The sequence below is a fragment of the Talpa europaea genome (genome assembly GCF_964194135.1).
Source record: "Talpa europaea genome assembly, chromosome: X".
Taxonomy (NCBI): domain Eukaryota; kingdom Metazoa; phylum Chordata; class Mammalia; order Eulipotyphla; family Talpidae; genus Talpa; species Talpa europaea.
Window position 1 is genome coordinate 63,267,375 of NC_140081.1, and position 14,104 is coordinate 63,281,478.

Below are 14,104 nucleotides of genomic sequence, written 5' to 3' on the forward strand. Positions count from 1 at the left end.
TCATAATTCTGGGAATGGAAGGCAGGAAGACAATTCTGGAAAGAAGTAGAAAAGTTCAGTAGCTCCAGAGAAAGATGCAGCCCCTCCCTAGTAATCAGAGGAAGGCAAATCTAATTTTCCGCTCTGGGACAGGCAACAACAAAAAAGACTGACAGGGGCAAAAGTATAAGGCGGGAGGGGAAGGGGCCGAGGGAGAGGGGGGCAGAGGGCGGGTCCACTTCTGCCGCGCTTTTGGTGGGAGTGGAAATTGGGGACCCGAGCTCACTGGTGACGTCGCCCTCACGTGACCAGGAGTCGACGTGTGCAGAAGTCCTGCTAGTCTGGTCCTTGTTCCCGTCTGGGTACCAGCTTCCTCGAGCGGTGCGGACGGCGCTTCCCCGGCCAGGGTGCGGAGGAGTCAGCTTGCTGGAATTTTGCAGGTTAGTTTCAGAGTAAGTGCTGCCGAGGGACTTCCAGGGTGGGGGTCGCCTAGGGCAAAGAGTTAAGGGAGTCCAGGTCAAAGTCCTTCTCTCCACGTCTCACCTCCAGGTTTTCAGGAAATGACTTTTGGGAACGGGACTGGGGCGAGGGGCGGAGGAGAAGGACGAGGAAACCTGTGATCGTTTAAAAATAATCGTCCGGCCTCCGTCACTTCAGACCGCTCTCCTCCACCCCCGCCTCCCCCACCCCATTTCCCCCACCCCCCACCCCTCCAACCCCGCCTCAGTCTTAAAGATATTTTGCAAATAATCTGCTTTTTCTGCTGCCTGTCTGATGGGAAATTTGGGCTAACTTGCACAGTGGAGAGGAGAGAAGTGGGGTAAACAGAAGGTGGGAAAGTTACCGTAACGGAGAACCTTAACGGGGAGAAAGGTACGTGGTGCTGGTCGGTCCACCAAGCCCCGCCCCACCCCCTCACCCCCACCCCCACCCCCACCCCCACCCCCACCCCCACCCCCACCCTCCACTGGCATTTCCGTTTGTCCGCAGGTCTGCAGGGCTGTTGTTCTGAGCTCTAACGCCAGGCTAGAAAAGGCGAGCAAGAAATTGCCCGGACCTGTACAGGTAGGTAAGAGCCTGGCCAGTAAGAAAGACCCTTCTGCTGGAGGTGGGCGAGGGTAGAACAGAGGTGGTGATCCCCACTGTACCTCCCCACCCCCCTTCCTCCATCCCATCCCCTGGGCCTGCTCTGTTCTAGGAGGGTCTAGGGTTGTGTCCCGTTGGAAAGAAGTGTTGCAGAGGGCAGGGAGGCAGGAAGAAGAGCCTTGGAGAGGTTGGCGGGAGGGACGAGAGAGAGAGAGAGAGAGAGAGAGAGAGAGAGAGAGAGAAAGAGACACACAGACAGACAGACAGACAGACAGAGAAAGGTGAGGTGGTGGAAAGTGGAGGTAAGAGCGGCAGCCTCAGGAAAGCCCTGATTTGCTCATTGAGTCTACCGGGATAGCTGATGATAGCTCTGAATTAAAACGAGCAAATGCTGAGACCTCTGTCCAGAGCACTGGACAACTCACCAAGCCTTTGATTTACCATCTTTTTCTTGCTTCCTAGAAGTAACTGCATTCGAGGAGGAATAAGCAGGGGAAGAAAGGAAAGGAGGCCCGGAAGGGAGCCAGGCACACACAAGATGAAACCCTGTCAAAAAATTGAAGGGAAGCCAGAAAATGACAGTGAACCAAAGCTTGAGGAGGAGCCGAAGCCTGAGGAAAAGCCAGAGGAAGAAAAAGAGCCAGAAGAGGAGGAAAAGGAACTAGAAGAGGAAGAAAAAGCAGAAGAAACTTTCAAAGAAAAGCTGATTCAGTCTTTGCAGGAATTTAAAGAAGACATACACAATGGGCATTTAAACAATGAAGATATGTTCAGAGAAGTGAATGAAATAGATGAGATCAGGAGAGTAAGAAACAAACTTATTGTGATGCGCTGGAAGGTTAATCGGAATCACCCTTACCCCTATTTAATGTAGTTTTTAAGAATGCTTTTCCTGATATTAACTTTCCCATATAGCTTTCTTTTGATTTGCATTTTCCTGATAGACCTCTGTCCACCTTTCTGTTTTTTAACTTGTTGCCATTAGCGTAGCTTGTTGATTTCAGCTTAGCTCTTGTTATCTGCTCATTGTTTATCATAGTTTGAACCCATCTACAAGCCTCTGCCTTTTAAGAGGAGAGTTTTACTCATTTGTACAAAAAGAGCTTGTTGAGGGGATATAAAATGAAAAAAGTTACTAGGTAATATGTGAAATCATATTTTTGAAAGGGAAGAGTACATTTGTATATTACATATATGCATAGAAAAACGTGAAAGACAAAAAGTACAGGTGGTGGTAAAATTATGGGGGGGTTTTAAAATTCTACTTATTTGTATTTTTCCTTATTCCTAGAATGTACACACATTGTTAAAAATAATAAAAGTTTTATAACCAACAGCACTTTTCAGTTTATTTCTAAAGGCATTGGGGCACTTAATATTTGTTGACAAAATTTTAGAAGCAAATGGGAACGCTAGAGTACCACCAAACCACTTAGCAGGATAAATGTTACATATTTTTCATCTGTAAAATATAGATAATAGTGATCTCTCAGGGATCTTTTGAAGAAAAATAAGATAATGACTGAGCTGTATTTCAGAGTTGTTTTTCCTGTCTGCCCACGCAGGATTCGTGCTCACCAAAGATTCTTCCAGCTGCATGGAATAGTAGAGAAAGTAGTTATCTATGCTTAAGAACAAATTCAGGCAGCTCTTAGATGGGTTCCAGCTTTATGTTCCTTTCCTGCTGTGCCTGCCCAGGGGCACCCAAAGCCAGTTTCATGACACCCTGATGAATCCATTCCCCAGGGGCACAGAGGAGGGGCACTCAGGCAGGATGTGTGGAAGGGCTCAGGGGAGTCTGACTTTGGCTTCTCTGCTCCAGCCTGCAGGAGGCCCCAGACCCTCCTAAATGATGGCTGGGCTGTCCTGGACATACATACCTGGAAGACTAGGTATTTCAGAGTACTAGACTTTCACCCTTTCCCCCTTACCAAGGAGTCTGATGCAACTTTTTAGAAGGAAGAACATAAGACCTCAAAATTTAAAAAAAATTAGTCTCTGTCCCAGCCATGACTGCTCTGAATGTGATCAGATAACTTGGGGTTAAAGTAGAAGGGTCTGGTGGTGATTGGGAATGACTCCAGCTAGTGCATACATATTTTAAATGGTAATATTCATGTATTTGTGTATTAAAATATATTTTACTTAAGGTACTAAGGCCTGTATCTTATTTTTTAAAAATTTATTTATTTATGCATACAAGAACTGGGGTACAGGCCAGAGGGGTGGGGGGTGAAAGGATTCACCAAACAGAGTGGGGAGCAGAACAGGCAGATTGACTGAAATACACTGCTGAGGGGAGCAGCGGGTGAGTCAGGAGAGGTCTGCTGTGCCATGTGGGTAGTTCCCTGGCCAGGGATTGAACTCTTGCTGCAGTGGCTGCCAACAGCTTCATAGGTTGCGTCTTAACACCTTGCACCACCAGGGAGGCCCGGCCTGTATCTCTTGTGCCAGTTTTACACTATCTTGATTACCATTGTTTGTTAACAAGTTCTGAAATCAGGAAATATGAGTTCTCCTAGCTTACTCTTTTTTTTTTTTTTTTTTTTTGTGGGACCCTCGCCTGTGGCTGGGGATCGAACTGGTGCTGCAGAGGCTGCGGGCAGCCTCGCAACCCAGCGCTCAACCGCTGCACCACCAGGGGAGGCCTCTCTTAGCTTATTCTTTAGGGTGATTTTGAAAATCTTTTTCAAAAAAGTATTCAAATTAAGTGAGTTGATTTGAACACACACATAAAATACAGCCAAATAATGATAGTGTACATGGTACACAGATAAGACAGAAATCACCCTAGTGGGAAGCATTGCTTTGGAGTAAGTGATGTAAGAATGATACCTAGAAACATTTGCCAAAATCAGTGCAGTCAGATTTTCCTATACTTCCAGTGGTAGTATGGTACTTAACCAGCTACTCTTTAATGATTACTGGCAGAATACACTAGCATCCTGGGTCAGAGACAAAAGCAGTAGCCAGAGCTTCATGTTGATTGGTATATCAACCCCATGATCCTCAAGTCACACCGTATAACACAGGGCCCCATCCTGGATGCCTGTACATGCTGTGCGTTGAGTTTGGGATTCACCGCTTCCATAGTAAGCAGAAGCAAGCTTGTTCTGTGTCCAAGGAAAGACATCTCACTCCTCAAAGTTGCTTGTTGCAAACAACTTTGAGAAATGGCCTGAGCCACCCAGACTTTACATCGTGGGTATGCCCAGCAAAAAAGTGCGGGGATGCTCAGAACTAAAGGAGGACTGCCTCCCGGTAACAATTTTCTCTGCAATCTATCTTAATGTGAATGGCAAGTCTTTCCTAACATCATAAATTTTGATTTGGGCCTCCCTGGTGGTGCAAGGGGTTAAGTCTCAGCACTATGAAGCTACTGGCAGCCACTGCAGCATGAGTTCAAACCCCAGGCAGGGAGCTACCCACATGGCACAGCAGACCTCTCCTGACTCACCTGCTGCTCCCCTCAGCAGTGTGTTTTGTCAGTCTGCCTGTTCTGCTCCCCACTCTGTCTCTGGTGAATCCTCTCACCGCCCCCCACCATCTCTGGCCTGTACCCCAGCTCTTGTATGCATAAATAAATAAATCTTAAAAAGAAACATTTTGATTTATAATTCCATGTTAAATAAAACAAGTCATGCATTATATTGTAAAGTGTAAACAGGGCATCTGTAACTCTAGTTTTTATTTAAGTACAAAAGATTTTTAACTTTTTGAGGGGTCATTGGTTTATGACACGCTATGCCACACTGCACCCAGCAGCGAGGCTCACACAGTCCTCTACCATGGTTCATTGTGTCCTCTCCCCATTTGCTTTCCACCCTCTCCTCCCCTCCCCCTGGGGGGTTTTACAGTCAGACTTCTAGGGTTTGTTATTGGTTTGGTTTGGAGTGAATCCTTATTAATAAGTGAAAGGAACATCAACTTAGGAACTAACGGTAAATAGTCTGGGAACTTTGAAGTTTACAGTAAGGCTTTGCTACCACGCCACACAAAATAAAAGAAGTGGGGGAGCAAAACCAATGGCTTCCAGAAAGAAAAAGAAAAATACCGGATGGTCTCACTCATAGCAGGAATTTAGAAGACCTAAATAAGGGACCAGGAAAAAGACAAACTATAATAAAGTAAAAATCAAAATCAACAAGCAACTATAAACCAGAGACACTCTATGGGGTTGGGGTGGGGGCAGGAGGGAGTAGGGTCAAAATAAGGGGAGTGGGAATTGTATGGGGGCTATAACCAAGATGAAAATGCATACATTGTGCAGAAATGAAAAATGATGTAAAATATATATAAAATAAAATTAAGTTAAAAATTAAAAAAAAAAAAACACTGACTTCATCAGGACGCCAATGACAGGACTAATCTTATGAAAAATATTTCACTGGAAAAGGACAAAAAGGCGCGTATGTTTGAAAGCAGCCCCAGATCTCACACACATATAATCACCGCTACCTCTGTAAAAAGAAAAGGGAAAAGCCAGGAGAAAAGCTGGTCTGTTCTCTCTACAAGGAAAGTTCAAGGTGTGGTAAGGATTGGGTGCGGGGAGCACATAACGGTACTCAAAAAAGCTATTATTTGATATTCAGAAAACAGCACTTTGCAAGAGTCTCAACAACAACAGATGCATCAATTGATGGATTGTTTGGTTCATGTAGCTGTTAGCCAGATTATCTGGCCTCCACAAAGACCCTAGAGGAAGGGGTTCAGAGGACCTCCATGTAGATGAACATGTGGGCTTTGGGGGATGAGTGATGTACCTGGAGAGGGCAAGGGAGCTCAGCATCCTTTCCCCACCTGGCCCTATACCTCTCTTCCAACCCGCTGTCCCTGAATAACATCCCTGTCAATAAATCTGTGATCTAGAGAGCGAATGGATTTTCTGAGTTCTGCATGTCAATTTAGCAAATAATTCAAACCTGACGGACCTTCACATCAGTATTCAGTCAGCACACAGGTGTGTAATTGTGGACAAAATGTTGAGGGGAGCCATAGGAACCTCTGATTCGTAGCTGGCTGGCTGGAAGCACAGGCAATGATCTGCGCTTGTGATTGGTGTCTGAAGAGGAGGGAGGCTTTGGGAGACTATCCTTAATCTGTGGAATATGGTGCTATCTCCAGGCAGTGTCAGAATTAACTCAAAATCTCAGACACCCTGCTCAACAAGTTTGTTGGGGTAGGAGAGCCTCCACACACACCCATGTTGCAACTGGGTCCAAGAACCCTTTTCAATCTGGAATGTCAAAAATAAGAACAAACTAAATAGGGGGGGATACAGCACAACATATTGTCATGCTATTAATGCTGAGTCTCAGATTCCTGATGGGAAGTTTAACCCCTGACTCAGGAACTGGGTGGGGACCTAAAGGAGGAGAAAGGGAGGAGGGAACAGAGGTGTGTGTGTGTGTGTGTGTGTGTGTGAGAGAGAGAGAGAGAGAGAGAGAGAGAGAGAGAGAGAGAGAGAGAGAGAGAGAGAGAGAGAGAGAGAGAACTCTAGGTCAGAGACAGATAAAAGCCTATACTACCAATACATAAAAATAATCACTTTTGAGGCCTCCCTGGTGGCCTAAGGGTTAAATCTCAGCACTCTCACTGCTACAGCCTGAGTTCAATCCCCAGCCAGGGAGCTACCCACATGGTGCAGCAGACCTCTCCTGTCTTACCCCCTGCTCCCCTCAGCAGTGTATTTCAGTAGATCTGCCTGTTCTGCTTCCCACTCTATCTCTGGTAAATCCTCTCACCCCCTGCATCTCTGGTCTACACCCCAGCTCTTCTATGCATGAATAAGTAAATTTTTTTAAAAAATCATCAGTTTTACTAGACCTTAAAAATAATTTCTTGTTTATTCTCTTACCTACCTAATTTACTGTAGAACATTTGGAAAATCATGAATCAGAACATAGCCTACCACCCATCACCACAAGAGCCAAAAGCAATTATAAACAAAACTTTAGTATATTTTCTTTGATTTTGTATGCAATATGCATAAACCTAATCAATCAATAAATAATAGCATTAGCCAAGGAAGTCATGGGAGTCACCAGATCCCCAAAATGGCTCTATTTCTAGTTCTGCAACTTTCTCTCCTAGTTTTTCTATTTCTCAGTTTCCCAATTTGTAACATGCTCTGTGAAATAAAATAATACATGCTCTGTGAAAGCTTAGAACGCTTAATGATCTCATATTTCCTAATTGATAAATCCAAATGAAGGGCACAGAAAATATGGCCATAAAATTCAATGCTTGATAAGCCTGCTAATCCAATCTCCTGGCCTCAGAGTTTATTTTGTTCCAAACGTTTCTGATGATTGCACATCAGTATTCTATCAGTACACAAATGGATAATAGTGTACTAATACATTAGACTTTTTCCTATTAAAAATTAATTTCTTAGACATTCTTAAGGTAGGAAAACTATGGGTAGAATATATTTGTCAAAATTCCATTTTGGGTCCTAATCAAAAGTTATTTTGTACTTAATCATAGTTGTACTTAAGTGTCACTAATATATGAGCTGCCTTTTATAGTTGGAGGGTAAGAAAAGGAAAGCTATATGGAGGTTCCTCAAAAGCTTAAAAATGGATCTGCCATATGATCCAGCAATTCCACTCTTAGGAATTTACCCAAAGGACACAAAACACTAATTCGAAAGAAAACCTGCACTCCCGTGTTTATTGCAGCACTACTAAAAATAGCCAAAATAAGGAAACAAAATAAATGCCCCAAATTAGATGAGTAGATCAAGAAGATGTGGTACACACACACAAAGGAATACTAATAAACGATTAGAAAAGTTAAACTCATGCCATTTGCAGCAGCATGGATGGGGCTGGAAGGGAACATGCTAAGTAAAGAAAAAGTAAATAAAAAAGGGAATGCTAAGCAAAATAGGCTAGAAGGAGAAAGATAAATACCAAATAGTGTTACTTACATGTGGAATATGGGAAAACCAAGCAAAGGATCAGACAAAGACAAACATTAAAATCAACCCTTAAAAGCTGACCATGGATCTAACGCATCCGGAGGGGAGGGGAGAACACAGTGGACTATGGTGGAGGAATACGGGTGCTTTGGTGGAGAGAGAGCTACAGTGTCCACATCTGAGAGAAGAAATTCTATACTGTCAAAAATTGATAAGGATGTAAAATAGTGGTCCTTCATTAAATAACTGATTTTTTTTTAATGCAAACAACAAAAGGATTTTCAAGAAGCACATACCAGTAAAGTGTGGTGCTTTTAAAATATGACTGCAGGGACTCCCTGGTGATGCAAGGGGTTAAGTTGCAGCACTATGAAGCTATCAGGAGCCACTGCAGCATGAGTTCGATCCCCACCCAGGGAGCTGACCCACATGGCATGGCAGACCTTTCCTGTCTTGCCTGCTGCTCTCCTCAGCAGTGTATTTCAGTAAATACACCTGTTCTGTTCCCCAATATGTTTCTGGTGAATACTTTCACCACCACCCCCACACCTCTGGCCTACACCCAGTTCTTGTATGCATAAATACATAAAATAAATCTTAAAAAATAAATAAAATATTACTGCAAATTATTTGTTACCCCTCCCGTTAAGAGTTAGTCCTTCCCCTGGAATCATGGAGGACTTTTGTCTGTTTCAATCCAGAGTGCAGTAGAACTGATCTTATGTGACTCTCAAGAGTAGGTTATCAAAGGCATATAGCTCCCACCTTGTTTATAGGGCCATTTGCTTTAAAGCCTTGAGACAGCCATGTTGGATAGCTACTTGAGGAACTTTGGTTGATAGTCCCACGTGAGCTGTCCTTCAGTCATCTCAGCCTCAGCTGTTCTGTTTGAGTCATGCACAGACTTTCAAAGTTACATTTTGGTAAGCCAGTCTAGTGGAAGCCCTATGCATCCTGCAATACAGAAGAGCAGCCCCCATTATGTGCTCTCTGAATTCCTGACTCATAGACTCTATGGGCATAAATTTCAATCATAGTTTATACCAGTGATTTGGGGGTGGTGTGTTTCCGATCAAGAACTGCAAGAATAATGTGTCACACTGCAGGTATAGGCACAGGCACACAATAGTCATGAAGTCAACATGTTACCTAGCCAGACAAACAGAGTTTGGTAAATGTGATAAAATAAATGCAGAGTTTTTAAGTGAGTGAGTGGCTCCTAGGGGGAGGGGGGCTTATATAACCTTTCGTATTTCTGAATATCTCCTGAAAAAAAGAAGATTGGACAATTTGGGCCATGAATTGCCTCATGACAATAAATGGCAAGAGGTAAACTGAGCTGCCCTATTCTGACTGCCCAGTTCAACCTGACTCCTGCTCAGTCAGCTTTACCCACATATGTTACCTGTGGGCATGTGGTTTGCAATCCCTGAAATAACAGGGCTTTTTGGGTGCTATAACCTTGCTGGAACCTTGTTAGGTGCTAAAACTCTTGAATTTCTCCTGACACTTTGCCTTCTACCAGAAAATGAAAAGTGATTTTAAAAAATTCTTGTGAGAATTTCCAGCAGAGCTCAGTCTAAATGCTAGGCATTCCCTGTTAAGCTTGTTAACGGAAAATATGCTTAGTGTATAAGGCACATTTGGTTCAAATGATGCCATCTTCAAAGCGTGAATAAAAAAATAGTGGTTTTTCTGGCTATAGGTAAAAAATATATTTTGAATGACTCAAAAATATTTACCATAGATGATTCTTTTTTTTTAAAGATTTATTTATTTATGCATACAAGAGCTGGGGTGTAGGCCAGAGGTGCTGGGGGATGAGAGGATTCACCAGAGACAGAGTGGGGAGCAGAACAGGCACATGGACTGAAATACACTGCTGAGGGGAGCAGCAGGGGAGACAGGAGAGGTCTGCTGCACCGTGTGGGTAGCTCCCTGGCTGGGGATCAAACTTGTGCTGCATGTAGCTTCATAGTGCTGAGACTTAACTCCTTGTGCCACCAGGGTGGCCCCCATAGATCATTCTTACATGACATTTCTGTAACATAAAGAATCCAAATTCTTCTATGAACCCATTACTATAATACTAAAATATGATACAACTTTCAAGATAACATCTTGATAAAATGTACACCAGTTTCAATTTTCTTTTTCTTTTCTTTTATTTATTTATTTGTTTGTTTTGTTTGTTTGTTTATACATGCACTGGGTACAGTCAGAAGCGCGGGAGGGTGAGAGAATTCACCAGAGCCAGAGCGGGGAGCAGAGCAGGCAGAAGGACCGAAGTACACTGCTGAGGGGAGCAGCGGGCGGCAGGAGAGGTCTGCGCGCCATGTGGGACCCTCCTCTGGTGGCCGGGGAGCAGCCGGGGATCGAACCGGCGCCGCAGAGGCTGCGGGCAGCTTCGCAACCCAGCGCTCAACCGCTGCGCCACCGGGGAGGCCCCAGAAGTCATTTCTTTAGAGGCTTGGGTTGCTTAATCTAAAGTGCCACATGTACCCTTGGCTTCTGTCACTCTGTCACCCTCTATCCCATCACTCTGCTGTATTTTTTTCTTAAGCCTTATAACTATCTGAAATCATTTTAGTCATTAGATTACTTTTGTTTGTTTCCTGCTTGTACCCACTATAATAGAATGTCTTCAAGGACAGAGATCCTGACTATGCTTGTTTCCGGCTGTTGTCCTAGTGCCTAAACCAGTGGGTGGCACATGGTAGATGCTCAACTGTTATTTGCTAACATAATTGATATTCTCTTTTATTACATTTTTGAAAAGTGGTTTTATGTAAACAATTATAGTATCGTTTTTTTTTTATAGAGGCATGTTTTATTTATTTGTTTGTTTGTTTGTTTGTTTTGTTTATACATGCACTGGGCACAGTCAGAAGCGCGGGAGGGCGAGAGAATTCACCAGAGCCAGAGCGGGGAGCAGAGCAGGCAGAAGGACCGAGGTACACTGCTGAGGGGAGCAGCGGGCGGCAGGAGAGGTCTGCGTGCCATGTGGGACCCTCCTCTGGTGGCCGGGGAGCAGCCGGGGATTGAACCGGCGCTGCAGAGGCTGCGGGCAGATTTGCAACCCAGCGCTCAACTGCTGCGCCACCGGGGAGGCCCTATAGTATCGTTTTGAGGGACACAATTCAACCCATATCACATATGGTTCAAATATTTTTTCTCCAGCTTGTTCTTTAGTTTTAAATTTGTGTGATAAATCAGTTTCCCTTTGTTGCATTGGGTATTAGCAATGGAATGTACATGGGACTAGCAATAGTAAGGCCAGGTAAAGTGGTCTCATGAATGTTTATGCATGAGTTTCCTCATACTCCTCTAAGTTCATCCCAGTCCATTGAAGTGGAGGAATGTTGCTAGACTGGGCTTGAAACTGGAAGGTCAAGGAGTTCTCTTGGCCTATACATAGTCCAGCTTGGTTAATCAGATTAGGAGACTACAGAACAGATTTTTTTTCCACCAGAGTCCAAAACAACAGGAAAGAGTGGTCATGGGCTTTTGGTGTCACCAGATATCATCTTCAGCCTCTGGAAAAAAAATCCCTCAGCTGTCCAATCTGAGGTGTTGAATATTTGTTGCTTTCACATTGAGACATCTTAGCTTCATAGATGTTTTATTATTTCAGACTAGCTCTCTTGAATGAAATACATTCTCTCTCAAACATCCCAAACTCTTACAGTGACAACCTAAAAATCTCATCGGTTCTATTTTCCAAAGGTCTTGCATCAAAGTTATAGTGGTCATAGCTTTACAGGGTAGCTGGAGTAAGTGTAAATATCTAGTTTCAGTTTGTTAATAGGTGCTTACATTTAGAGAAAAAGCATCACAATAAAAGTGCAGTAATGAAGCCTCAGGGAGACACACAGAAAACCATACTGGATAAAAACACAGATACACCCACAGAGCCTACCAAGTCTCAGACTACTTCCTCCCAAGCCTATGACTCACCCAGGAGAGTGTAATGAAATGAAAACAGGACAATGAGTACAGTCCAACCAGGCATATCTCCAACCAAATACTTATAAGCTATATCATGGCAGCACGAAAAAAAAAGATCGTGGCAAAAATGAGCTTCCTCTGAAGAGATAATCACCCATTATCTCCAGTTTGATTGAGGGATAACTAGTTGAAGTAAAATTACAAGATAGTTTTTATTTTTCCAATAGCTGCTTCAACAACGTTCTTTCTATCATCCCTGCCCGTGATACAAATACTGTCTACTGGACAGTGGATTTTAACTACATCTCAATTCTGTTCCTTAGCACAGGAGACACTTTTGCTTATTAAAATAGTCTCAAGCTCTCCCTGGTGGCACAGGGGTTAAATTCTCAGTGCTATCAAGTTAGCCACTGCGGCCTGAGTTGAATCCCTGGCCACGGAGCTAACCCACATATGGCACAGCAGACCTCTCCTGTCTTGCCCGCTGCTCCTCTTAGCAGAGTATTTCAGTCACTCTGCCTATTCACTCTGTCTCTGGTGAATCCTCTCATCTCTCGCACCTCTGGCCTACACCCCAGTTCTTCCATGCAAAAATAAATAAATAAAAACAAATCTTAAAAAGCAAATAAATAAAATAACCTCAGGCTGTTAAAGATTTTGTCCTATGTATTCTAAAATATCAATCTCTTTTTTCAGTCTTTCTTATCACTCCAGAAGAAAGACTGTTCTGTCTATCTACCTATCATCTCTCTATATAAAAGGATATAGATCTATAAATAAGAGAAAGAGAGAGAAAATTATGAAGTCTTGGCTCACACATTTATGGAAGCTGGGATACTCCACAGGGGACTGCCTGCAAGCTGGCGACACAGAAAAGTCAGAGGTGTTGTTCGAGGGCCTGAGAGTCTCAGAGTCAATGGTGTAGAAGCCATTTGATTTAGAAATCCTGAGAACTAAGAAAGCCAAGGACAGATCTATGTCTCAGTTTAAGCAAAATGACAGAGACCAAATTTAAGCTTCCTCTGCCTTTTTGTTCTATTTGGGCCTTCAATAGATTGGATGAACCCCACCCAACTGGAGGAGGGTCATCTGCTTTACTCAGTTCATCAATTCAAATGCTCAGCTCTTCCAAGCAACACTTTCACAGACATACCCAGAAATATCAATAATGTTTAACAAGATGAGTGGGTAAGCCATGGCCCAGTCAAGTCAGCTCATAAAATTAACCATCACTCGCTCCTTCCCTGTGTTTACTCACATGGTTTGAGAGTTTGGAGGAGGGGGATAAGATGACAATTCTTTACCTGACTACTTAGCGTAAGGTTACTATCCCTTTGTGATTAATCAACACTGAGACTCAAGTTTGATTTTGTAGACCAGGTAGCACACACACCCAAGCAGCTCCTTTGGCAGCACCTTGGAAGACTGGGCTATCTCTTGCCTGTGACTCCTCGATGATGACTGTCACATGGTCTTTGATTCAAAAGTCTCTTTGCCCTGTTCTGTAACAGTTTTTGCTAAGCCTGTGTTTCAATAACTTTCCTTTCTCCAGCAGAGTCTATAGGCAAAGTAGGATTTCTTTTTCATGTCTCTCCAGAACTGGGAACTTTGTTAGGGAGTCAATCTTACTCCCATCTCCACACCATATCATCTCCCCATAATGTCCTTTCCAGGCTCCTATAGCATCAAGGTAGCTCAAAATCTCAGCAGTAAAGTATATATCCAGCTGAGGAATGAGAAGTAAACCGTACACTGTGGATTTTCCTAAACTTTATGTACAGTTCTTTTGGGATCCTACTCCTGTGGCTTTGGGGAAGGGAACCAATTAAGTGTTATCATCTACCACCATTACAGGAGATAAGGAGAGGGGATAGGTTCTTTTCACAAGCACATCACTTTTGCCAATGTTAATCCAGTGTCCTCTTTCCCAGCACTACATTATCTTTCTACTACTTCAGGGTAAAAGCCATCAAATCAGTTCACCTTTGTCTGTCCTTCCAGGACACATGTGAGTCCCAAACTAAGACTTATGTCTTTCAAACTAAGCCTTGGGAAAAAAGAATATTTTAAAAGATATTTTATTTATTTATTTTTGTGCAGAAGAACTGGGGTGTAGGCCAGAGGTGTGGGGGGTGAGGTGGGTGAGAGGATTCACCAGAGACAGAG

The 14,104-nt window shown here is 43.4% G+C and overlaps 1 protein-coding gene and 1 long non-coding RNA gene across 2 annotated transcripts; both read left to right on the top strand.

The window, feature by feature from the left end:
* Positions 1-361: 361 nt before the first annotated feature.
* Positions 362-1,548, top strand: LOC311187769. Its single transcript, XR_014617110.1, has 3 exons — positions 362-419; positions 970-1,044; positions 1,531-1,548. It is a non-coding gene; the product is annotated as an uncharacterized lncRNA (long non-coding RNA).
* TCEAL9 (transcription elongation factor A like 9) lies at positions 1,547-1,939 on the top strand (the record flags this gene model as incomplete). Its single annotated transcript, XM_084259090.1, has 1 exon — positions 1,547-1,939. Exon 1 carries the CDS (start codon positions 1,604-1,606, stop codon positions 1,937-1,939), a length of 336 nt encoding a protein of 111 aa, XP_084115216.1. The 5' UTR covers positions 1,547-1,603.
* Positions 1,940-14,104: the final 12,165 nt, after the last annotated feature.